The 24,571-nt window shown below is 46.0% G+C and overlaps 1 protein-coding gene across 2 annotated transcripts in view; it reads left to right on the forward strand.

The window, feature by feature from the left end:
- Positions 1 to 24,571, forward strand: part of SYNE2 (spectrin repeat containing nuclear envelope protein 2) — a 199,214-nt gene that overhangs the window by 162,026 nt on the left and 12,617 nt on the right. For both annotated transcript variants that reach the window (XM_061998801.1, XM_061998802.1), the window contains exons 100-106: positions 1,867 to 2,025; positions 3,030 to 3,196; positions 14,676 to 14,838; positions 18,965 to 19,152; positions 19,457 to 19,607; positions 20,226 to 20,408; positions 23,819 to 23,956. In XM_061998801.1, coding sequence (XP_061854785.1) covers positions 1,867 to 2,025; positions 3,030 to 3,196; positions 14,676 to 14,838; positions 18,965 to 19,152; positions 19,457 to 19,607; positions 20,226 to 20,408; positions 23,819 to 23,956 — 1,149 coding nt within the window. The remainder of the gene's footprint in view (positions 1 to 1,866; positions 2,026 to 3,029; positions 3,197 to 14,675; positions 14,839 to 18,964; positions 19,153 to 19,456; positions 19,608 to 20,225; positions 20,409 to 23,818; positions 23,957 to 24,571) is intronic.

Genomic DNA, 24,571 nt, shown 5'->3' on the forward strand with positions numbered 1-24,571 from the left:
CAGGCCACAGACACACTGGGTGAGCAGATGCCATCAAGGGATTAGTGTTTACATAGCTGCCCTTGCAAGGTACATGTAGGTCAAAGATTTAACTGTTCCTAGCAGTGAGTATCCTGTCCTCATAGACGCCCAGTGTATGGATTGAGCCTGGGCCTGCATACTCTTTTCCACCTCCCATGGGAATGGGCAGATTGCTCCTGGATCACACTGTAGATGCAAAATGGAGCTGGGATCGGGGCAGCTGGTCTGAGGAGAAAGTCTTTAGAGCAATGGCTTGAAGGGCTCATGTTCCTAGAAGCTTGTCTGGGAGTTTTTGGCTCATTCCTCTTTTACCTCGCAACCAGCTAAAAGGTGCTTCCCGCTGTTGAAATTCCGCTTTGCCCCATGCTTACCAGACAAAAATAGGGTCAGGATCACTTCAGGATTTAATGAGGATTTTGCTGAGATGCACAGTCTCTTCTTCCACTGACCAAGTTAACTCATCTGCACATGGGAGATGCTGCAAGGGGCAGGGGAAGGATGAGGGATTTACCCTTCACACCTCTGAGGCAGGGGGGACAAGGGAGGGTTCCAGAGCACAGGCCCACTTAGGGAGGCTTACGAGGTCCTGGGGGTCTCCAAGGAGGCTTCTTTCCACAACTATGGAGATTGTTTCTCTGTGTCCCAAGACAGTGCTTTCAGCCTCATCTATTTGCCTTAGATCAGCATGAAAGATTTATAAATCACTTTCACATCCCTATCCTCTAATTTAAAAGACAAAAGCAATATAGTGGGAGATGGCTTGGTGCCTCCTATTTTGACCCTGGTCATGAGTCCACACTGCACACTTAAACTTCACTCTGAGGTACAAAATAGTTTTAGAAATGAGTCCAGGTGAATCAGGAATGGAATTTGGAGGAGTCCTATGCAGTATAAAGTGCATGTGAGATGTGAAGACAGAATGTTTTCCTGCCATGGGGTGATATTTAGAGTGGCCACTCACAACCAAGGCAAGCAAAATGTTATGCTTAGTCCTTACACAAAGTTTATTGGTGAGGGGTTTGTCTTGTTTTGGTTTAGTAGAACTTGTACCATTTTTCACTTCCTTTGTTCCATGCATCTTAGTACAGGAATCTATCAAAGGAGATAAATGAATACTAATATATACTGAAGGACCCCTAGGCTAGTATTATTGGCTAGTGGAAGCGTGACCCTGCCTTTTGAGGTATCAGAGCACTGATAGCAGCTTTGCTGGATCAGGCAGCATCAGACTTTAATTTCACAGTCTAGACAACTTGTTATCCATCCTGGTAAATGTAATTTTGAGGTAAAAAAAAAAAAATCCATAGTTTTCAATAAAAAAGACAGATTCTTGATGCTGACTTTTTTTTGGAAGTTCTCCAAGAACTGGTGAGCAAACAGAAAGAAAAGAGAGAGGTTTTTGTAGAGACAGAATAATTGCAGTCAGTAGTTGCAAAGTTTCTTTTACAGTTGCAGAAAAAATAAGAATGAACTTAGGTGTTATTTCTCTTGTATTACATATGAAACTGTACTAAACAGTATGTAGTAATTATTCTTAAAAAGAGATCTCTTTGGTGTTTTCACTAAGTAATATTTAAATTGTTATATAAAGTCATTATTTATAAAGCTGTCATTCAGTGTAATTCTTCTGAGGTAGAAAATCTGGTGTTTGCAAGTCAACTCTTGGCCCTGCTATTCAAAATAAGATGTAATAACAATCTGCTTGCTAGCTTTGAAAAGAAAGCTGGAGAAATTTGATACATCTCTGCAACATGGAATATGATCAAATGCAGACCTGAAATTAGAAGGCTCATAATTGCTTGTTTCCTTCCTGAGGAAGAAGTTGATGTATGTGCTTATCCATAGGTGTCTCTGCGTAAGCAGGAGATCGAGGATAGGCTCAATGCCTGGATTGTGTTCAATGAAAAGAATAAGGAGCTGTGCTCCTGGCTGGTACAAATGGAAAGCAAAGTGTTGCAGACTGCAGATGTTAGCATTGAAGACATGATAGACAAATTGCAGAAGGTAAGTAGTAATGCCAATTTTCTTCAATTGTAGCCTGATAGCTCATTACAGAGACACCATTCCTCATTTCTTCCTTGCCTCTCAGAAGCAATACGTGATACAAAACTAGCATGCACAGGCTTTTGTGAGAAGATGAGCTTTTCTAGCATCAGCTCTTATTTCCTTCTTGATGTTCAGCCTTGGAGCGTAGTGCAAAACAGAAATGTCACCTGACTGCATTTCGGCATGGAGTGTGCTGTGTGTTAGTTGCAGTGGTGGGGTCAGGGTTATAGGGCAGACACAGCCCTGCTCAGAGCTTTCCCTCAGGTCAGTGGTGTCCTGGGAGCATCTCACTGCTCTCACCACCTGCACCCTCCACAGCAGTTACGAAACTGGTATTCAGAGCGCTGTGAAGGGCAGTGAAGACAGCGAAGGACAAGGTAGATCTTACAGCAGCTGATTAAGAAGTTACCACAAACAGAAATAAAATCTAATTCTGCCCCTTCTCCTTGCTAGTCAATGCAATTAGTGCTTTCTAATACTCTCATATTAGCTTGATTTTAAACAATTATTATTGTGCTGCAGCCCCGTGGCTTAAAGGTCTCAATATCTAATCCCAGATCTCTTCTGGATAAGAATAACAGCAAAATAAAGCCACCCCAGACTTAAATTTGTGTTCTTTTGAGGTAGCTTGATTGAAAAATTACATTAAACCAGGAAAACAGAGACAAAATTAGAACATTCAACTGCTATTTTTAGGGGTACTTACTCCCGCCACTTGCGAGTCTTTAAGCTGCTTATTTTTTCACAGTGGCTTCATTGTGAGAGTGCTTTTCCATTGAGAGTGGGTCTTATTTTGTTTTAAGTGCAAGAGTTCTACATGCTAATGTGGAAAACTCAGCCATCACAAGCCAAACCTGACTTCACATCACACAAGCAATTTTGTTTTGGTTTTGTTGGCTTGGTTTGGCTTGGCTTGGTTTGGTTTGCCCAGGAATTAAGCAATGTTTGTGTATATTTATCAGGATTGCATGGAAGAAATAAACCTGTTCAGTGAAAATAAGCTTCACTTGAAGCAAATGGGTGATCAGCTAATCAAGGCTAGCAACAAGAGCCGAGTCGCAGAAATAGATGATAAGCTCAACAAAATCAATGACCGCTGGCAGCATCTCTTTGATGTCATTGGAGCACGGTAAGAAAACTATTTTTGATGTGTTACATGAGATAAAAGTCCAAGGCTAGTGTCCATGACCATCAGAAACAGACTGAAACAACTTTTCAGTTCTGATGGAACTTATTCTTGAGAGTCCAATATAAACTAAAGTTAAAGCTTTTTCCTTAAGACACCAAATGCCTTAATTTATCTAATGGTGTGAGGGCAGAGTGTAAGAATTCATGTAAAACACGATTTTAATCATGAGAGCTATGTAAAAGAAAGGTTGAAGAGATTTCTCTGTTGTATGTGTGGAACTGTAACTTAATTTTAAGGCAGTGTGGTAGGAGTTCACTTGGGCTCTTTAGGAGAGCCTCCTGTTTTAAGACAAACATCTATTTCACCATATCTCTGAATGCTCACAATCTGGAAACAGATTCCTGTCCTGTCTCTGTAGACAGTCAGATTTAGATAATGATAATGTTGGTTTGGAGGTGTTTTTTTTGTTGTAAAAGTGTATGAAGTTTCATTTAATACTGGTGCTATTTCTTTACTCAGTCTCTTTGCTAAAAACAACGGGAAGACCGTACTGCAAGTTTGGTATTTTTTAAGTTAAAGATCTTCTGGGTGATGTCTAAATGGTAAATACTATCAGCTGAAATGAAAACAAAAACCTGCACAGTCTAGGCAATGACATCTTCTTAAAGGATTAAACATCTTTATTATACTTGACAGAGTTAAGAACATGACGATCATTTTAGTATTAGCCTTACTGAGATGATCCCATTTCACTATTATCTCTGAGTTCCTACCAAGCAGGAGGATGCTGGGCTGGTCTCACGCCTGCCCCAGTTTAACAGTAATCCAGGAATAATAAGGCTAACACCAAATTAGTATTGGTCTAAACCTCTCTCCCAAGGTTTTATTTCTCTATAACCCCCCTCTCTGAGCCCTCAGAAGCCCTGTTGCTCAGTTAACATTTGGGACAGATAAGGTGGGTGGTTGCGCTATGACAATGTAGTGCTAAGTGTGCTGGATCTTAATCGGGAATGAGATCTGAATTAATGGTGACACATGAGCTAGGAATGATTAAGCAGAAGCTGCCTCCTTAAGATCTAACACTTTGCAGATAGTGTTGCAGTTGTTGCCTCAAAGTGTCTTTGTATTTGATCTGGTGTAGGAAAGAAAGCTCGATTTTTCAACAGCCCTTTTGTTGTTCTTATCTTATGGTACATGCCAATTTTAAAGCACTTTATATATAACCATTTGTGTTCTGCTGTGTGTTGGTTTTGTATTGGAGCAATTTTTAAATGGGGATTAAAAGGCACTGTTTTGAAACTGAGGTAGACATGGCACATTTCCAGTAAGCCTTAGGAAAATATGCTAAAGAACTGATGGGATATTTAGAGTGAGATGTGGCAGTCGTAGTCAAGTGGTCTGTGACAGCAAAGCAGTGGGCTCTGCTGATTTTTGGACTTTAAACTAATGTGGGTTCAGCATGTTGCAGTGTTTTGCAGCATAGGTGTAGCACATCTCCTCCCTCACCTAACCTGCCTTGCTTGGCTCACAGCTCATCCATTCTTGGTTGCTTGGTCACAGATAACCATCAGGCTAGACACTGACAACAGAATCTGAGTATGGTCCTAAGAGTTTACTTTGTCCTCCTTACAACCTTCCAACTATCCAACTGTCACTGTTGTAGTGCTGGCTTGCCACTGAGATGTGACTTCTGAAGGAGTTAGACTTCGGTTTACTGGGATTTCCCCCTCCCTCACAGGAATGCTTTAGGCTTCTCCTGTGCTTTTGGTTAGCTTAAGCTCAGGTGATGGGGAGGAGGCTGCAGTTCTATCGACCACAGATGTGCCACAAGTTGTGTCTCTTCATGAGGGAGGGGAGCAGAGCAAGGAACTGGAAGTAAGATGACCCAGGAGCGTGGGTTGTGATGCCCCATGCTGATAGACTCTCTCCTTGCTTTCTAGTTTGCTTTGGCAAAACCTTTTTTCATATTTAAGGTGTGTTGAAAGAGTGCATGGAATTAGAGTGGTGGCAAAATCCCTGTTGGCAGTGTTGCAATCCAGACATCCTCTCTCACCTCAAGCATCTGCCATTGCCAGTTGCATTCGGTGGGTAGGATGAGTTGGCTCCAGGGAGGTTGGAGCCTGTAGGGCATGGTACAGGGGCTGTGTATCCACTGCTGCACACAGATTGCACAAATGCTGCCATGGCAGCATACCTGGACAAAGCCTTTTTTATTGGGCACTACTTCATTTCTTGGAGAAGATAAAAGGGATGGAAGAGAGGCCTCTGGGCAGGACTGCCAGAGGGCCTTGGAGGGTTTGAGGCTGTTGAGGTAGGAGAATATATGTTGCCTGGAGGGAAATGATTAATTCTGGCCATGATGGGGAGGCAATCTTGTCCTACTGCTGAAAAAAAGTACTTGTAAGAACTTCTTTTCACATCCTGAGGACATGGTGGTTTTGCTCCTGGCTTTTTAGACCAGTAGCTGCAGCAAGTGAAAACATTCAGAGTTTTTGGGTGCCAAATTTGCAACCACTTGAAGCCTTTCAACAAGTATTTCAAGTGCAGCACTTTCTGTTGAATACATAGGCAGCTGCTGCCTTTATCCTTACTTGGGGGTGCTGCACAGCACACCGCAGTCCTTCCCAGGCCCCGAGTAGCTGTCATCACAGGGCAAGGACCAAATCTCAGGACACCTTCGTGGTGGGCCATGACTTGGGCAATGAAGTAAATTACAGACCCACACACTGATTACAAGGAGAAAAGGTACATTGTATAGCTGTGTGTTGAGGCCAACTTTCCATTCTGGGAGCTGAATCTTTCTAGCAGATAAGCATTTTATGATCCTGTGGTTAAAGAGTCTTAAAATAACATCCATCCCCAAAGGAGTCTAATTGAGGTTTATAGCCATTTTCAGTTCTCTGGTTCCTGCTGTCTCCCTGGCTGACCCTGTGACCTGAGTAACATTTTCTCTTTTCTGTAGTGCAGTGTATGGCTTTGTGATGCCAACATGAAACCAAACCAGTCTCAAGCCAATGTACCAATCCAGAGCATTCCTCCTGATAGCTCATTTCACCTTTTTAAACCAATAAACATCCTGGGACAGATGGGCAAATTAGGTGAGCTCCCCATTTAGTACTTGAAGTGATTCTCTTAGTTCATGGTGACAAGCTCAGATTTGCCATATGGCTGCACTTGCAGGACTTAACACTTTCATTATATGCCTGTGCTCAGCTTGTGTGGTGACAAAAGCTCTGCCACACGAGCTGCAGCTGGAGGGTGGCTTGGTGCAAACTTGGAAAAGTCTCAAAATGTTAATTCTCATGGGATAAAGTAACCAGCAAGACATTAGCATGCCTTGAAAGGAGAACAAATGAATTTCTGTTCAGCTCAGAAGATACTCTTACCAGGGGAGGCTCTCATGCTGAAGCCCCTGTTGATAGAGGGGGGAATCCAAACATGCTAACAAGCAGAAAGGGCACATTGTGCTGAGTGTGAAAACGGACACAGGAAATCTCTTGCTTTTGTTCTGTCATCACCAGCCTGGTAGCAGCACTCAGCCAGAAGAAAAGGCTTCATGCTAGCACACTCACCCAAGCAAAGGCCTGAAACAGTAGGAGAAGGAGTGCACAGGCTGCACAGGAGTGGTGGGCAGCCAAAAAGCCGTGGAGTGGGATTTACATCCCCGGGACGCTCTGGAGCAGCACTCATCAGCCAGGCAGTCACTGAGAAGAACTGCCAAGGAGCTGTGCTGTTCACAGCCGTGTTCCTCGGTGTCCTTCCCTGTCCCAGCTGCCATGGGCAGGATCTCCAGGCTTTGCTTCCCAGCACAGGGGGCAGCGTTTGCCTTGGCACAGCAGCCTGTGAAGTGCCTGCTGGCAGAGTGGAGGGACACCCATGTTGCTGGGGTTCTGCCAAGCATTTAGGTGGGACTTGAGCCTTCAATACATCCACCACCTTCATCAGGGGCTGCCTCCATCAGTTTTGGGGCTGCAGACCAACCTCTACACTTAACAAACATTGCATTTCTCTACCTCTGGGCATCCTGCAGCTCTTCCCAGTGATGCTTAGCTGTGGAAAGGGGAAGCCATTTCTCAGCTGCTCTGGCTGTGATGTGTTTTCTTACTCGGTGGGTCTGGTCTGTGTTTTCAGCCTTGTGGAGAAAGGCACCTTTTTTGTGTATGTAGCAAGGATGGGTTCAAATGACTGTGACCTTTAATGTGAGCATGAAAATACAGGAAGCTAGCAAGGCCAAATGTGCCTTTTAAATGTGAGTCCTTGGCAACTAGGGCTTTTCCCTGTGTTTGCAAGCTGCCAGCCTTCATTGCAGGGTCCAGGAATCCTAAACTGACCAAAATCAGCCCCTTCCTCCCCAGACTGAACGTGGGAGATTCAGAGTGTTCTCAGCTGGTTTCTTGCATACCCCAGCTCAAAATGCCAAACAGCCTGAAACTGCTCAGGTTGCAGTAAAACAGGAGGGGGGTTGAAGCTCTCCAGTGACACCACCTCGACTCCAGGGAGATTTTATTGAGGAGCTCCAGTGATCTGCTGCTGTTTCCCCTTCCTCTCTGCCCCCTCACCACTGCTGCACTGCCCCACAGCCACTCCAGCAGCAGCAGGCCCAGCCTGGGATGTGTGGGGAGCCAGTGATTCATGTCACCTCTCAGCTGCTCTATTTGTTTTCCAGCAGGTTGCCAGCCTGTTGGCAGGGCAGCTCATCAGGCACCATGTGCTCATGTGCCTCCTACCTTGTCACAGCTGCAGCTGGGCAGCCCACAGTCAGTGTGTGGGTGTACCCTGAGTTCAAAGGTCTTTCTAAATTGCTGCAGGTTAGTTTTGCGTGGCAAGGGAAGCAAAGTATGCTTCAGGGAGGCCCTCAGGTAAATGAGACAGCTATGTGCAGCAGAATTATACTGGTTTGTGACGATACCACTTTAAAATCTCATTCTTGTATTTATTTTCTTGCCTTTTTTTAAATCTGGACAGTTGAAATCTCACTTGCCGAGTGCCTGCTTTCTTTCCATGCTCTCTGAGCTCCCTGTCCTTTGGGGCTTACGTTTTTCTTCGGTGCAAAAGCTGTAACAGCATTCATTATGGTCTCAGGCATGATGGTTGGGCTTATGTTAGTGATGCAATACGTGCTGGGAGCAGGGGGACCGGCGCTGCAAGGGGAGTCCTTGTCTTCTGCGTGCTGTTGCTCTTCCTGGGAGGGTTCTCTCCCTGCTTTCTCAGACCTGCAGTTTCAAATGCGTTTCTGAACCTCCTCAGACCATAATCAGGTTAAAGTGCTGAGGTGACTGGGCACGATTCACTCATGCAAATACCTGAAGCCCTCTCACAGTGTGATGTGTCTTCCCAGGCAATGTTTATCCTGCCATGTACCGAATGTGAGCGATTGGCAAGCCAATACAGGTCTGCACAAGATTACCTGAATGCTGAAAAAGCTTTGTTTTCAAAATCATTTTTTGGGGTGCATTATCATAACCTCTTCTTCTCCCCCACCTCCCCACTATTGTCTCGGTGGGGAGTGACTTTTAATCCACGGTTCTTGGACTTCCTCCTCTCTTTCCCACCCCGTGATCTCTGGCAATCCTAACAGGCAGAAATCGTGACAGGGTGTTTTTCCACAAATAAATGATATCATAAATGAAGATATGGGGTTGTTTTGTCCTCCAGCATTAACAGGTTACTTGTGCTGGAGGCCTTCCGCTTGCACTGGAAGGTTAAGGAGAGTTCAGGTTAGTGTGTGGGAGATTTATCTCGTACTTAAATACTTGGGATATAATGGTAAAGGCGAGAAAGAAGCGAGCAGGGGAAGTGAGGATACATCTGTGTGCGTGGTGCCTGTGCGTTGGATGTACATTTTCTCATCTTTTTTTGGGTTCGCTTCAAATTCACTCTGCCGCAAATCATCCGGGGCTGAGGCTCCGATTTCTCTCTTTCCCACAAGAAATGAGCCACCGCATCCACCTTTCTCGGTGGCAAAGCCTCCCGCTTACAACCTTTTTGTCGGGAGGCGCGGGCAGACGCTCAGCGTGCGCTTCTTGGCGTGCTAATTCTCTTGTGTCAGAATAAAGCTCTCGGGGGTTTTGTTCTGAGGAGGCATGCGGCCGTTTGCCAGGTAAAATACCAACCCAAAACGTAGGGGTTAAAACTGAGAAGAAGCTATAGTGTCTCCCCAGCTCGGGGGGTCGGGGAGGAGGGTGGGGGAGAGGGGGGAGACTCCCCCCCAGGCAGGATGCTAAAGCGGCGAAATAAATAGGGCATCTGTGGAGGAGGGGTTTGCTCTTCCACGCTTGCCGTGGTCGCCCAGCCGGTCCCCCTCGCAGCTTGGGATTCGCAAGCCGAGGGATGGTTTTTTCTTGCGAACCGTAAGTGCCATGTCGGTAAGCGGCTGCGGGTTTGCTGGGGGTGGGTTTCGTGTCGCAGAGGGCCGGCGGGGGGAAGGGAGCCCGTGCGCTGCCCGCGGCTCGCCATGGGCAAGGGCGTGAGGGCGAGGCGCGGCGTGCCGCGGCGAGGAGGAGGAGGAGGAGGAAGAGCGCTCAGCGGCCTCTCGCTTAACGTCAGCCGCGTCCGGGGGCTTTGCACCCCAGACGTGGAGGGGAGATGAGCGAGAGCAGCCCTGGGGACTGGCTGTTGTGGTCCGGCCGCTGCTCGCCCCGCTGGCACAGTCCCCAAACGCCCGGGCTTCCCGGGGCCGGGCACTGCGAAGAGAAACCTCCTTGTCTTTTATGCCAAGGCCTAAAATTTGCTGTTGACATCGCTTCTCCGAATCTGGTCTTTTGTCCCTCACACGGTTAAGCTCGCTCCGCAACTGAGTGAACAAAGGTTTCCTGCCTTGTGCATCTCATTTGCCTTACCGGGTTGTAAACAATCCTGTCAGCTGGCAGGGCAATTCCGCTCCTCTCCCCTCGGAATGTACCGGGGATATTTTCTGATGGCATTTGTGCTTGTGAGGCAGAGTTTGGAATATATGTCAGGATGATTTTTCATTCCTTCAGACACTAACGTTTAAATGTCGTTTATTACCCCATTTGAGTTTCCCTGTACCTTCTCCTGCAGCACTTTGACAGCTAATGGAATGCAATTGGCAGGCATTTTGCAATTGTCTCTGTTTGTGTGAATACATTTCAGTCAACCTGGAAGTGCTTTCCACTGCTAGATACTTCAGGAGTAGTTACTACCAAATATTCTGTGTGTTTGTGGGGCTGTGCAGTGGTTCAGCCTGAGACTGCTTAATATATTTCTCTTGTAACCCAATGCTGGCAGCTTCATCGAGGATATTAAGACCCAAATCCAATCTAGAGTCAGGTCAGTTAGTCCTTCTGTTCACTCTTTGCAGCCAGCTTGTAGTTATAATCTATTAGTTTTGTTCTTTTTCTGCCACTTCTGTTTTGGTGAAAAGATTAAGGCATGTAGAAACCGGCTTTGTTTGGCTTATCCCAGGCGCTTCATGCAGATGTCAATCTGAGTATCTTCTGTGCTGGGCCTGTTGCAAACTACAGGAGTTCATGGGTGGTTTTGTTAATTTGTAGTGGTACCTGATGGGTTTTTCCTTTTAATAAATTATGGGGCTTTTATCTGCTTCTGGAAGCGTGTTGAATGGTGTCAAGTGATTTCTCAGTGGGAAGTGAGCTGTGGATAGCTAGGCCTTTATTTGGGAAGGAATAAGTTGCCTGTTAGAGAGTTGTACTTTATGGAGGAGGAGTTCAATAAGCTTGTGGTGGGGCCTGGCAGTGTGAGGTAAGTGGTTGGACTCGATGATCTTAAATGTCTTTTCCAACTATAATCATTCTGTGAACAGTGGTGGCAGCCACTTCCACCTTCTGGATAACTTGGAGGGGGAGCTGTTTCCTCTATCTCACTTGAACTGTCACTGCTGTTAATTCACTGTATGCAGAGGTTTTTGTTAATTCACTCTATGCTGGGTGATGGCTCACCTGGATGCTGGGAGAGCTTTTGCCCCCAGGCTTTGGTGCCTTGCATGGTGCACCCTCACCCAACTCCCCACAGGCCTGTCTTTCAGGCCAAATAGGATGCTTCTGAAAAGAGTACACTAGGTTTCTGTCATGCAAAGAGCACCTAATTTGCAAGAACACTTGCAGTGTGAAAAAATGCATCTGAGAGTGGTTGTTGTAAGACTGTTGTTGACCTCATTAGTCTATTTTACGTTTTCCTCTGAGCTGTAGTCAGAGAAATGGCAACTCCTTGTGACTTCTGTGCAAGCTGAGGATGCTCAGGAGGATGCTGAATGCACCTGTTGCTTCGGTGTAGAACCTGACCCTTTGCCTTGGGCTCTGTGTCTGCTGACTGCAGCAAGAGCAGCCAGTGTGAGTATCTGGACAAGGCTGCCTTCCTGTATACCCACTGCACTCATGGGAGCTTCTGATACTTTTTTATTCTTCTCTGTCTTTTCAGCTTGAGTTTAAGATTAGAGCATTAAGGGTGGTCTAAATGACTGGCAAATCTGATACATATTCTGTGCAGAATATGTAACAAGTTGAATTACTGAATTCCAATGGCCTGTTTGTAATGGCAGTTGCTAGGAAGTAAATACAAGCTCTCAGTACCACAGTGATGTTGTCTTTGAGACTGTGGCTTCTGGTAACACTAGCAGATAAAGACCCATTATTTGTGGTAATATCTGTGAATTGAATTTTGGAGTGATTTCTAAATCGGAATTGTATTCTTGGGGGGGGAGTGGTGCAAAAAAAGCCCGCTTGGATTATAAAACTGTTGCTTTTTAAATGTATGGAACGTGCTGTCAGTCATAGGGACATTTATTTATAATCTATTATCTCTTGGGTTTGCTTTGGACTTCCTTGGCTGTGTTTACCTACTCATTACTCAATGTGCAGACTGAAGAAAGCTGTCTCACAACTCATCATCTTTTCTGTAATGCAACTTCAGGATGGGAAATAGGTGGATACAGACAGAAAAGGGAATACAGAGAAGCAAGGGATAGAGCGAAGGAACAATCATTGTCTCTTGGGTCTGCCTAATTACTGCTAGTCCATGATACTGTGCAGTTATCAGAGTATGGCATGTTCATTGGGTACCACTTGATAGAAGCAGAACCAGGAGCAGGAAGATTTACACAGCAGCTTTTTGCTTGGGAATCAGATGCCTTCTGCATACTGGGTAGAGCCAGGGGGCAAAGCTCTGGAAAGAACTAGTTAAGAAACGCAAGAGCCGTGAAGTGCTTCTGTCATATGCTGGTTTCCAGTCTGTCAGCTGCAGCTGTGGAAGGCACCATCAATTTAAGGGGGCAGAGGCAGCTGCTTTGCACTTTACACAGCTGTCAGTGGCATTGTGGGTGCAAGGCAGAAACGAGGTGGACCATGGACTTGGGCCATACACCTCAAGCTGGCTTGAAGGGCTACATCAACCAGACAAAACTAATTGTATGTTCTGGAGAGGGAAGTTTAGTGCAGGACTGTGCTCTTCTCAGCCTGCTTGTAAAACAACTGGATGTGCTGTACTGCTTGGTCATTTTAGGACGAAAGCTAGGGGAAGGTGCTTCCCATGCTGCTAATCCATATGAGACCTCAAATTTGCTGGCCTTACTCTGTACCTTCACGATAACCAAACTGAACAAATCCAGCAGGGTCATTCCCACATCTCCTCCATAAGTGCTCTACCTTACACCTAGTGCCTAGCTGACGTACATATCCTCTTTGGTTACCATAGGGTTGCTAATAAGGTCAGTTGTTGCTTACAGCATGGTATATTCATTATGGATTAGCTGTCCTGGATATCTTTTCTCAATGAATCATATGCTGCAATGGGCAACTGCAAAAGCCACTTGGTTACAGGCAGTTTGGATCCCTCTCCTTAAGACTTGCAGGATCATTTGGCAGCAGACAGGTTCTTAGGCCAGGAAGCTGCTCATTTTTCCTGCAAAGAGGGGCAGGTTCTTTGCATGAAGCCAGTATCCAGGTACCCTGGCAGGGCAGCTCTGCTTTGGTATAGTCTGTCCCTGCCTGCCCTAGATGAGATTACATCCCCCTGCCCTGCCCTAGCCCTGACTTGCACAGTGCTGGTGTTGTGAAGGACTTCAGGGTTCATCTCAGACCTTTCAGCAGTCCCCTGCATTTGTACAAACTTGTACAAACTGCCCTTCCAGTTCCAGCTGCTGGTTTTATTTAGCTGGTGTCAGCTCCCAGTCATGATGGCTAATGAGTGGGAAATGTTTTGGCATTTTCTTGACATGAACTTTTTGCACTGCACTTGACTTCAGTAATGAGGCTCCTAGTCTGGGTAGTTGCCAGACTGCTAGAGTTGCCAGTAAATTAGGGTTTAATATGGAAATCTGTATTCTAAATCACAACAGGCTGGCTAAGTAGTATGTTTTTTCCTAGGACAGGAGTGGAATGATTTCACCTGGCTTTAGCATCTTCACAGTGTTGATGTTTCTAGTACTACAGGGTGGATTGCAGTTGATGGAGAGAAATACATGGTTTTTTGGTACAGTTCATCTCGTGTTCTGGATGCTCTGATGGAAACCAGGGTCTATATAATTTTCTCTTTTAACTACCAAGGTCTAGATGACAAGCTCCAATGTCAATCTGAAGTCAGAAATGTGTCACCCCAGTTTTGGGCTTCTTAGCATTTTATATTGGGAATTGCAATAAATTAAAGATCTGAGAGCAGTGAGGTAGTTTAACAGATATTCCTCCAGCATATGGGGCCAAATTTGCCAACTGTACAAAAATGCTGCTTGGATAGTTTGAGGGCTGCTCTGGAGTTTTGACATGGGAATACACTGGAAAGGATGGGAATGAGGAAAAGTTTGTGGTTCAAGAGCTGTGTTGCAAACAGATCTTAGAAAAGTGAATGGTCTTGATGGTTCATCTGCTTGTCTGGTTCACAACTCTCTCTAGCTGTTCTTCTATAGGACTGTTTTTGTTTCATTTTCACCCACCAGGAGAGCCTGGCACATCTCCACACATTTTTGTGTGTGATTTAGAAGAGCTTTTAATGTTGTGATGCTGTAAGTTCTACAGTAGCTGTTGTTCAGGCCTTTTTCTCTCCTGTCAGCATCGACTTGCACAAGGCAAATGGCAGTGTGGTACCTTGCTGATTAGGATGGGCATGTTGGGTGCTGAAGAAGACACTGAACATAATTCAGAGCAGGAACATCAGACCACAGATCCCTATCTTAGTTTAACTGCAGCGTGTCATGGTACAAACTTCCACTTAGACAAATGTCTAAAAAGTGACTGAAGGGCTCACTGTCAGATGAATGAGGCTACAGATATTCACTCTTCTCCTGTAGTTTCATAAAAGAATTCACACAAGACTTTCCTGCAGCTGTAGAGCAGAGGCCTGCTGAGCCAATTTAGGTAGGTTTTGACTAAAACATGGCTCTAGTTTAGAGGCAACAGCTTGGTGCGACAGTAAGTGCACCATAAAGCCATGCCTGTCATCACCTTCTGCTAACATCATTTCCACTGATTGCAGATCCTCGTAACAAAAATGTTCTTCCTGGTTTGCTTAGGGTGAAGAAGCTGAAGGAAACATTTGCTTTTATACAACTATTGGACAAAAACATGAGTAACCTTCGCACCTGGTTGGCCCGGATTGAGTCTGAGCTTTCTAAGCCTGTTGTTTATGACATCTGTGATGACCAAGAAATCCAGAAGAGACTGGCAGAACAGCAGGTGGGAAATAGCAGCAGGCACAGTAAATGAACCAAAATGCCTGCTGATTACAATTGGTCCTGGTTTAAAATCACCTGTTTCTTTTCTTTAGCAAGGCCTTTCAAGTGTTTGCTTTTCACCGCATGTTCCTGCCAAGATGCCTGACATGGAAAACTTTTATTTGCTTGCTGTAATTTCAGTACTGTGTTCACTTACCCCCCACCCCACCCCCTTCCACCCAAGGAAAACATGCAAAATACAAACAAAAGCATTTTTATAGGTGGTAGTTTGATGAGTTAAGTGAGTTCGTAAGGGCTAGGCGGGGCTCGGACAGTGGGCAAAAATCCATGAGGATAACTTGGACTGACAAGGCGTGAAAGCCAGGATCACCTGCAAACTGACTGTGACAGATTGAAGTGCTATGGTTTGATGCATTGCCCTCATTAGCTCAGTTCTTGTTCCCCCCTCCTTGCAGACAGCAGAGCAAGCTGAACAGGGAAGAATGTTTAAGCTTTAGAAGGTAGACTTGCACAGACACACCGTTGACTGAGGTTTGATCCCGTAGGCAGGCTCTGAAGGTCCCCCCAGGATTGGATGAGATGGTGCTGAGGCATCAATGTGAACCAGCCTAGCACTGTGGGTGTTGGTTGAGTGTGTGTAGACATTTATCTGAGACAATGCCTTTGTGGGATCTTCAGCATCTATGCTAGTCTGAAGTGCTGGAGATGGCAAGGACTGGGCACAGCTAAATGTGCCAGCTGTCACAGCCAGGTAAAAGTGTGAGATGAGATGGATAGTCCTGGAGTAAATTTATCTCATCAGCAGCCAAGGAAGAAAAAGGAAGTTCTCCAAAATACAGGTTTTCTAGTGGAGTCAGCCTTTGCTCAGGGCTGTGCTGTGTCTGCCCAGATTTGAACCACATCTGCCAACTGGCTTTTGAGTTAAGGATATTTGCCCTAAATAATTGCTGGAGAGCAACTCTGTGGAGAGGGACCTGGGAGTCCCAATGGGCAGCAAGCTAGACATGAGCCAGCAATGTGCCCTCATAGCCAAGAAGGCCAATGGCATCTGGGATGCATCAAGAAGAGCATGGGCAGCAGGTCAAGGGAGGCTCTGCTCCTCCTCTGCTTTGCCCTGGTGAGGCCTCATCTGGAGTCCTGTGTCCAGTTCTGGGCTCCTCAGCTCAGGAGTGATAGAGAACTGCTGGAGAGAGTCCAGTGGAGGACTACTAAGATGATGATGGGACTGGAACATCCCTCTTATGAGGAAAGGCTGTGAGACCTGGGGCTGTTTAGCCTGAAGAAGAGAGGACCGAGAGGGGATCTTATCAATGCTTATCAATACCTAAAGGGTGGATGTCAAGAGGATGAGACCAGTCTTTTTTCTGTAGCACCAGGTGACAGGACAAGGGGTAAGGGGCAAAAGCAGGAACACAGGAAGTTACCCTGGAACATGAGGAGAAACTTCTTTGCTGTTGAGGTGAGGGAGCCCTGGCCCATGCTGCACAGAGAGGGTGTGGAGGCTTCTTCTCTGGAGGTTTCCAAACTTACCTGGACACGTTCCTGTGTCCTTTGATCAAGGTGGACCTGCTTTAGCAGGTGGTTGGACTGGATGATCTCTAGAAATCCCTCCCAACCTCACCATTCTGTGATTCATTAAAACCAAGGATCAAGAAAAAAGCTGTCATGCATGGAAGCTTTATAGCATCTGCCTTTAAGAACACCTGTGAGTATCCTTCCCATCTGCTCTCTCTCTGGCTGCTGTTTTCAAGTTCTAAGGAACTATCTCTGAGTGGCCCAGAGCTGAAGGCTGTGTTCTCTGCTGGTTAATCTGCATCCACTCATATCCCAGCCATCACAGGGAGGATCAGCTCCTCTGCCACAGGAGTGGAGATGGCTCCCGCTGCCTCCACTGCGGGAGCTGGTCAAACACCAGGAGCCTTGGCAGGGTGCTCCTGATTGTTTGTGAAAGGTCATGCAAACAACAAGGAAATATATTATTTTCCCATCCAAACCTTTAGAGTTCTCAGAGGCTGTGATAAATTGCCAGACAGAACACGGGGCACAAAGGAATCGTGTCCAAATTAATGTATTTTCCTTACGAGCATTCAAGCTTCAGCTCAGTAGTGGTAAGAGACATCATTTGCTGCTCAGAGCCGCTTACTGCACTGCTGTTTGGATTCTGTTGCAAACACAGACATCTGGGCACCTCTAGATTCCTTGTACTGTAGCCCTTTAGTGGGCTGGGAAGACTGTGTTGACTGGAAAGACCACAGTAAAAAAAAGAAGAGCCTTCATTAGAGAAACTTGGACACAACAAGTAACACGGTCTTTCCTGGGTCTGTCCAAATGATTATTTCAGCAAGAACAGAGTGATGGTGAGAAATATGCCCTGCAGGCTTCTTTTATTTGACATCCATGACTGGAAAAGCTTTACCTGTTCAGTCTTGAATGATGAGATTTAAAGGCATTGTGCACAGAGATGTTTTATGGCACGTTTGTTCAATTAAAGGATGGATGTTAAAACATGAACAATATTGATGTGAAGATTTCAAAGCTGATTCACTAATGCAGAAGTCTAGCAGTATGTAGTCTTTTTAAGCTCTCTGGGCAATGTTGTGCAGAACTGAAGGGAAATATTTTGTTGAGGCTCAGTGTGTATTCCTGGCCCCCTGAGTCTGTTGTGTTTGTCTCACTGATATACAGGCAGGTCATTTGGAATAACAGCTTGGAAAACAGCAATGACTCAGGGTTGTTCCAGGTATGACCAAAAGTGATGAGATGTCAGCAATATTACCGTAGTGCAAGGAGAGTGGATTTGTAATCTGTGGTTTAAATTCTCATTTTCACTAATGCAGCTGTAAATCCAGTGTAATTGAATCCCTTCAGAAAAGTCTCACCAGGTACCAGTAGCACGATAGAACCTGCTCTCAGGTGTGGAGCCTATGTTAAAAAGGCACTGCTGCCTCTTGCGCAGAAAACAGCTGTGAATCCTTAATAAGCTGTCAGAAAGATTATGTTAGGTCTGCTTCAGGCAGTTTGTCATCTATGTAAAGATTTTGGCTTCTAGATTCCTTAAAGCTGTATGTTACCTCAAATCCCACCAGCCAAATGTTGACCCTTTGTGGCGCAGCCCTTTCAGGTACCCATGTAACACCACTGCAGACTGCCACTGGGTGAGACTCAACTCTTTGCAGCTTGTTGACTTCTGGGAAGATCTTCCCCTCCTTTCCTGTTTTCTACAAGCTGTGTCTGTTTAGAGTGGGGTTTTTTGTTTGCTTTATTTTGGTTTAGTTTTGTAAGTCTGAAGCAAAACCAATTGTGCTTCATCTGTTCACTGAAATTAGTAATACTATTTAATAGGAGCTCCTGTTCACTGTTGTCAGTAAAGTACTCATTTGTGTTTGTTATTCTAGTGTTATTCAAGCAAAAGTCTCTTCATTTTCTCCATGAGGAAAGCCAGAAATGGGTTGGAAAAACTGGAAGTATAGTGGACATTGCCATTTCAGTAACACAGTTGGCAGCATTGTACAAAGCTACCTTTTCTGTAAGACAGATTGAGATAAGTCTTTCTTTTCCAATTCCATTGACTGTTACTCAGTTCCATTTACAGATCATTTACAGAATTAGAGACCAGACTAGGATGGAGATACAGGCTCTGGAGAACAAACCTGTAGTATAGACCCTTGAAAGTAATCTGTTTAAACGGGATCCCTACAAGAGGGAATAAGGCAGGCAGTGTAACCCCAGCCATGTGTGTGCTGTGTTTCAGCCTGAGATTGTACAGTCACTAAAGTACACAAACTGTACTAGGAATTCTCTATCAAGCCTTATGGTGTAGTAAGCTGACATGAGACACTGTCATCTTGTACTGTCACAACTAGTATGTGTTTACAGCATGTGTAAGGCTTGGGTTTTGAATGCACATTAAAACTGTCCACAGTTAGTGAGAAGGTGAAGCTTCCACTGAGAAACCAAAACTGGACAATCCCTTTTTGCCTGGCAGTTGTGTCCTGACCTGTCACCTGCACAGCTCATCTTGCAGCTTTTCCTGACACACCAATTGCTCTTTCCCCATCCTCCACCTGTGTCTGAAAGCCCAGCCACACACTTTTCCCTCTACTCAAGCTCATCTTGTACCAATGCAGGATCTGCAGCGGGACATAGAGCAGCACACAGCAGGGGTGGAATCTGTGTTTAACATCTGTGAAGTCTTGCTGCACGATTCAGATGCGTGTGCTAATGAGACAGAGTGTGACTCCATCCAGCAGACTAGCAGGAGTTTGGACAGACGGTGGAGAAACATTTGTGCCATGTCCATGGAAAGGAGAATGAAGTAAGTCTTTAGGATTTTTTCCTTACTCCTCCCAAAGAAGCCTGTAGCAATTATTTTATTGTTGAGGTGAGGGAGCCCTGGCCCAGGCTGCCCAGGGAGGGTGTGGAGGCTCCTACTCTGGAGGTTTCCAAACCCACCTGGACGTGTTCCTGTGTGACCTGATCTAGGTGGGACCTGCTTCTGCAGGGGGTTTGGACTGAATGATCTCTAAAGGTCCCTTCCAACCGCTACCATTCTATGATTCTATGAAACAAATAATTAGCTGGTGATAAAACCTTTCCAATTTTTGCATTTTCCCTCTCAGAATCGAGGAAACCTGGCGCCTGTGGCAGAGGTTTTTGGAAGACTATTCTCGCTTTGAAGATTGGCTAAAAACATCTGAAAGGATTGCAGCTAAGCCTAATTCTTCAGAGGTTTTGTACACCCATGCAAAGGAGGAGCTGAAGAAATTTGAGGTCATTTTTTTCACTTGATTCTCTTTGTGCTGGGCAGTGGGCTGAATGGGCTGACTGCTTACTGTGAGGTGAGGGAGCCCTGGCACAGGCTGCCCAGGGAGAGTGTGGAGCCTTCTTCCTTGGAGGTCTTCAAGACCCACCTGGACATGTTGCTGTGTGACCTGATCTAGGTTGACCTGCTTTTGCAGGGGAGTTGGACTGGATGATCTCTAAAGGTCCCTTCCAACCCCTACCATTCTAACCATTCATTGTCTATATGAAATGCATTCTCACCAGTTTGGTGGTGATGGTACAGAGGACATAAACAATTTGCCCAATGAGTGGTTTTAGGTATCAGGCAGATTTATTTGTCTCCAGATTATTTCTTTTTGTAATGGTGAGAATCCATTGCTTTTAATTGACAGGATCCTGCTTATAAGGTAAAGATTTGCTTTCTATAGGCAGGAGACCTTTGTCAGGTGTTGTTTTTGTTTTCTTCACAGTGTGAGCAGATGACATTTGTATGGGTCCTTTCCTTTAGTTTTGCAGTTAGAAGGGTCTGTTTTTAAGGGGAGGGCATCACCATCATCTCTCAACAGGCAGAATCACACAGCTCCAGTTCCTTGCTTTGCCTTGCAGGCGTTCCAGCGGCAGGTTCATGAGCGGCTGACTCAGCTGGAGCTCATCAACAAGCAGTACAGGCGCCTGGCCCGCGAGAACCGCACCGACGCCGCCAGCAAGCTGAAGCAGATGGTCCACGAAGGCAACCAGCGCTGGGACAACCTCCAGAAACGAGTCGCTGCCATTCTGAGGAGGCTCAAGGTAATCTGGTGGCAGAGGGGAGAAGAGAGAGAGAGAGAGTGAGGAGTAGTCACAGGTTTCTGTAGGAGTTACCCGAGGACAGAACGCATCATGGAGCCATTGGCTTGTGCTGGTTTGTGTCTCGAGTTGCTGGCATGGGATGGCATCTCTGCAAAGGTCACCAAGGGTATGGCATCTTGGCACAGTGGAAAGACAGGAGCTGAAGGGAGTCATGCTGGCTGCAGTGGTAAAGGCTGTTGCACACCAGCCTGACTGGGCTATCTCCAAGAGTAACTGGGGAGGACTGAGAAAATTCTTGAGCTTAGCGGGCTGTGAAACAAGACATCTCTTGAGATAGCACTGTTGCTAGAAACCAGATGTTTCTGCTGGCTCTGCTGAGATGTGAATTCAGTGACAGGTGACTGCCAGTCAGTCACTTCATTCTGTAAAAGCCCAGTCCCGTTTTTGAGAGGTAGGGATTCCTACATACTCAGCTTTGGGGTATGTCTGGAAATCCATCCCATCCTGGAGTGGGAACGCTCCTCAAGGTTACCTTCTGGAGCTGAGTGAAAGAGAATCACCTGTTGTCATGGATATGAGTAAGTAACATCATTCTCTGTGAAACAAGTAATCTCTGTGAAATAAGTAACCATTAAGTTAGCTTTAAACTGTTAATTCAGGTAGTAATAAGTAGTAGCTAATGCATAGTAAATGTTCCTCTAACCCATTGCCTACTGAAACAGAAAACCTATCTTTTTATCCTGATGGATACTGTGTATAAAACATTCCAGTCATATCATTATTGTGTAAAAAGAAGATCCTGTTTTGCTATACTTTCTGAGTTTGCCATCATTACACTGCAGATGGGGGATAGGCATAAACGTGTCTTTGGTGGATGGTTTCTTGGTCACTGAGGGAAGCATAAGAGAAGAGTGGATGCAGATTTTGGAAGCCCTACTACTTCTATCCTACTCTCTTCTTATCCAGTATTGCCATGGGTGGCTGCATTCATGTGCTTGTGCCTTTCCATATGTAAGAGGCAGAAGGGCCCTAGTGCAGATTTAATTTGGAGTTACAGCTTGATGTGAAGTGGGGACTTACCATCAGGGCTTGAAACATTCAGAGGTGTTGGAGAGGCATGCTGCTGTCGCCAGCTCCTGCTGTGCTCTCTTCCTGATGGAGAAATGTTGTCAAAGAGTGTACTTGTTACACTTCAAAACAGAGTCCTGCTTGTTGAGTTAAACTGATCTCTGGGCAGATATTCTGTGCTGTGCCCTGGAGGAAACTTGTCGCTGCCTGTTTTTAAATACAGCAGTGGTGCAAGCAATTGACAGGGAAAACTATCCCATCTGTTAGATCCCTTTAAAATCAGTGGATGAGGCAGTGAGAGCACTGACAGAGCTTCATCTGTGCCGTCAGGAAGTGTTGTGTTTGGGATGTTACATGATCCTTTTTCAGAAGAGTAAATCCACCGAGGAGACCTGGGGCACTGCAAGCTGCCTGTCTGTCAACAGCTTCTGTGGGAGGTGGCAGCAGAGAAAGCTCCTCTTGCCTTCCACACCAAACCGTGCATTAACTACCCTGACATGGTCATCCATGAGAGAGCTGCTCCATTGTTCTACTGCTTTTTAATGTCATCATTTTAATTATTTAATTAGAGATGGGCCTTAGAATCATAGAATGGTAGGGGTTGGAAGGGACTTTTAGAGATCATCCAGTCCAACTCCTCTGCAGAAGCAGGGTCACCTAGATCAGGTCGCATAGGAACATGTCCAGGTGGGTCTTGAAGACCTCCAAGGAAGGAGCCTCCACACCCCCTCTGGGTAGCCTGTGCCAGGGCTCCCTCACCTCAACAGTCAAATAGTTTTTCCTTGTGTTTAAGTGGAACTTTTCGTGTTCCAGCTTCATCCCATCACCCCTTGCCCTGTTACTATCTACTGTAGAAAAAAGGGATGTCCCAACCTCCTGACACCCACCATTTAGATATTTTTAAATGTTAATAAGATCTCCCCTCAATCTCCTCTTCTCCAGACTAAACAGCCCCAGTTCCTGCAGCCTTTCTCCTCATAAGAGGGATGTTCCAGTCCTGTCATCTTAGTAGTCCTCCATTGGAATCTCTCCAGCAGTTCTCTATCACTCCTTAACTGAGGAGCCCAGAACTGGACACAGGACCCCAGATGAGGCCTCACCAGGGCGGAGTAGAGGGGGAGCAGAACCTCCCTCGACCTGCTGCCCACACTCTTCTTGATGCATCCCAGGATGCCATTGGCCTTCTTGGCCACGAGGGCACATTGCTGGCTCATATTTAGTTTATTATCAATCAGCACTCCAAGGTCTCTCTCTGCAGAGCTGCTCTCCAGCAGTTTGACCCCCAGCCTGTCCTGGTGCAGGGGGTTGTTCCTTCCCAGATGCAGGACTCTGCACTTGTCCTTGTTGAACCTCATGAGGTTCCTCTCTGCCCAACTCTCAAGCCAGTTGAGATCCCGCTGAATGGCAGCACAGCCTCTGGGGAATCAGCCAGTGCTCCCAGTTTGGTGCCAGCAGGGAACTTGCTGAGGGTACACTCTGTCCCCTCATCCAGGTTGTTGATGAAGATGTTGAACAAGACTGGCCCCAGAACTGATCCCTGTGGAACTCCACTGGCCACAGGCCCCCAACTCGATTCTGTGCCATTGATCATCAGCCTCTGGGCTCTGTCATTCAGCCAGCTCTTGATCCACCTCACTGTCCACTCATCCAAGCCACACTGCCTGAGCTTTCTGATGAGGATGTTGTGGGAGACAGTGTCAAAAGCCTTGCTGAAGTCAAAGTAGATGACATCCACTGCTCTCCCCTCATCTAGCCAGCCGGTTATGCACTCATAGAAGGCTGTCAGGTTGGTCAAACAGGATTTCCCCTTGGTGAAGCCATGTTGACTCCCCCTGATAACCATCTTATTATTCATATGTTCAGTGATAACATTCAGGATGAGTTGTTCCATCACTTTTCCAGGGATGGAGGTGAGGCTGACCGGCCTGTAGTTTCCTGGGTTGTTCTTTTTGCCCTTTTTGAAGACTGGAGTGACATTGGCCTTGCTGCCTTTGTCTGGCTTTCTTCTAAATTTAGAACAAATTAGGTGTTAAACCTCAGTCCAAATAACAGTTGCACTGGTATAACAATGTGGGAGACAGTACACAGTGTGGAAGCGAGAATATCATTTAATAGGAGCTTGTTGGACTGCTGAAGTTTTATTCCCTCTCACATAAGTATAGTGTAGTAACACAGGACACTTTGTTCCAGTGTCACTGCAGGGAGGGGACAGTTTTTATATGTGGCATGCTGCCATATGTGCCCTGACGGCCTTTAAGGTGAACAGTAGTTTTGAAAGAAAACGCTGTTCTCAGAGTGTTTTTTAGTAGCTGAAGCCTGACAGCTCTGCTTCCCTTCTTCAGCACTTCACCAACCGGAGAGATGAGTTTGAGGGGACAAGGGAAAGCATCCTTGTTTGGCTCACAGAAATGGACCTTCAGCTGACAAACGTGGAGCACTTCTCGAAAAGTAACTTCGATGACAAAATGCGCCAGTTAAACGTAGGTATCCTGTTAAAGCAGTTGGTTAATACAGCCCAGCTGATCATAGAGACACTGAATGGTTTCAGCTGGAAGACACCTTTAAGCTCATAGAGTCCAGCCTTTGTCCCAGCCCTATCAACCACTAAACCATTTCCCTCAGTGCAACATGCACCCAGTTCTGAAACCCCTCCAGGGATGGTGACACCAGCACCAACCTGGGCAGCCCCTTCCAATGCCTGACAGCCCTGGCAGCAAAGACATTCCTCCTCACATCCAGCCTGAACCTCCCCTGGTGCAACCTGAGGCTGTTTCCTCTCATTCTATTGCTTGTTACTGGGGAGAACAGACTGACCCCCACCTCGCTGCAACTCCCTTTCAGGTAGTTGTAGAGTGATAAGGTCTCACCTGAGCCGCCTTCTCTCCAGGTTAAACAGCCCCAGATCCCTCAGCCCTTCCTCATATGAGACGTGCTCCAACCTTTTGGCCTGCTCTCTTGACAGAATCCTCTGCTTTACTGGAACTTTACACAACAGATCTCTGTAGGGCTGAGTCTGTTTTAAGACACCAGTAAAACATTAAGACTTATCCTCTGAATCGACATTAAACCGTACAGCATTTAGACTCAGATTCAGC

The sequence above is a fragment of the Colius striatus genome, chromosome 6 (assembly GCF_028858725.1).
Source record: "Colius striatus isolate bColStr4 chromosome 6, bColStr4.1.hap1, whole genome shotgun sequence".
NCBI lineage: Eukaryota > Metazoa > Chordata > Aves > Coliiformes > Coliidae > Colius > Colius striatus.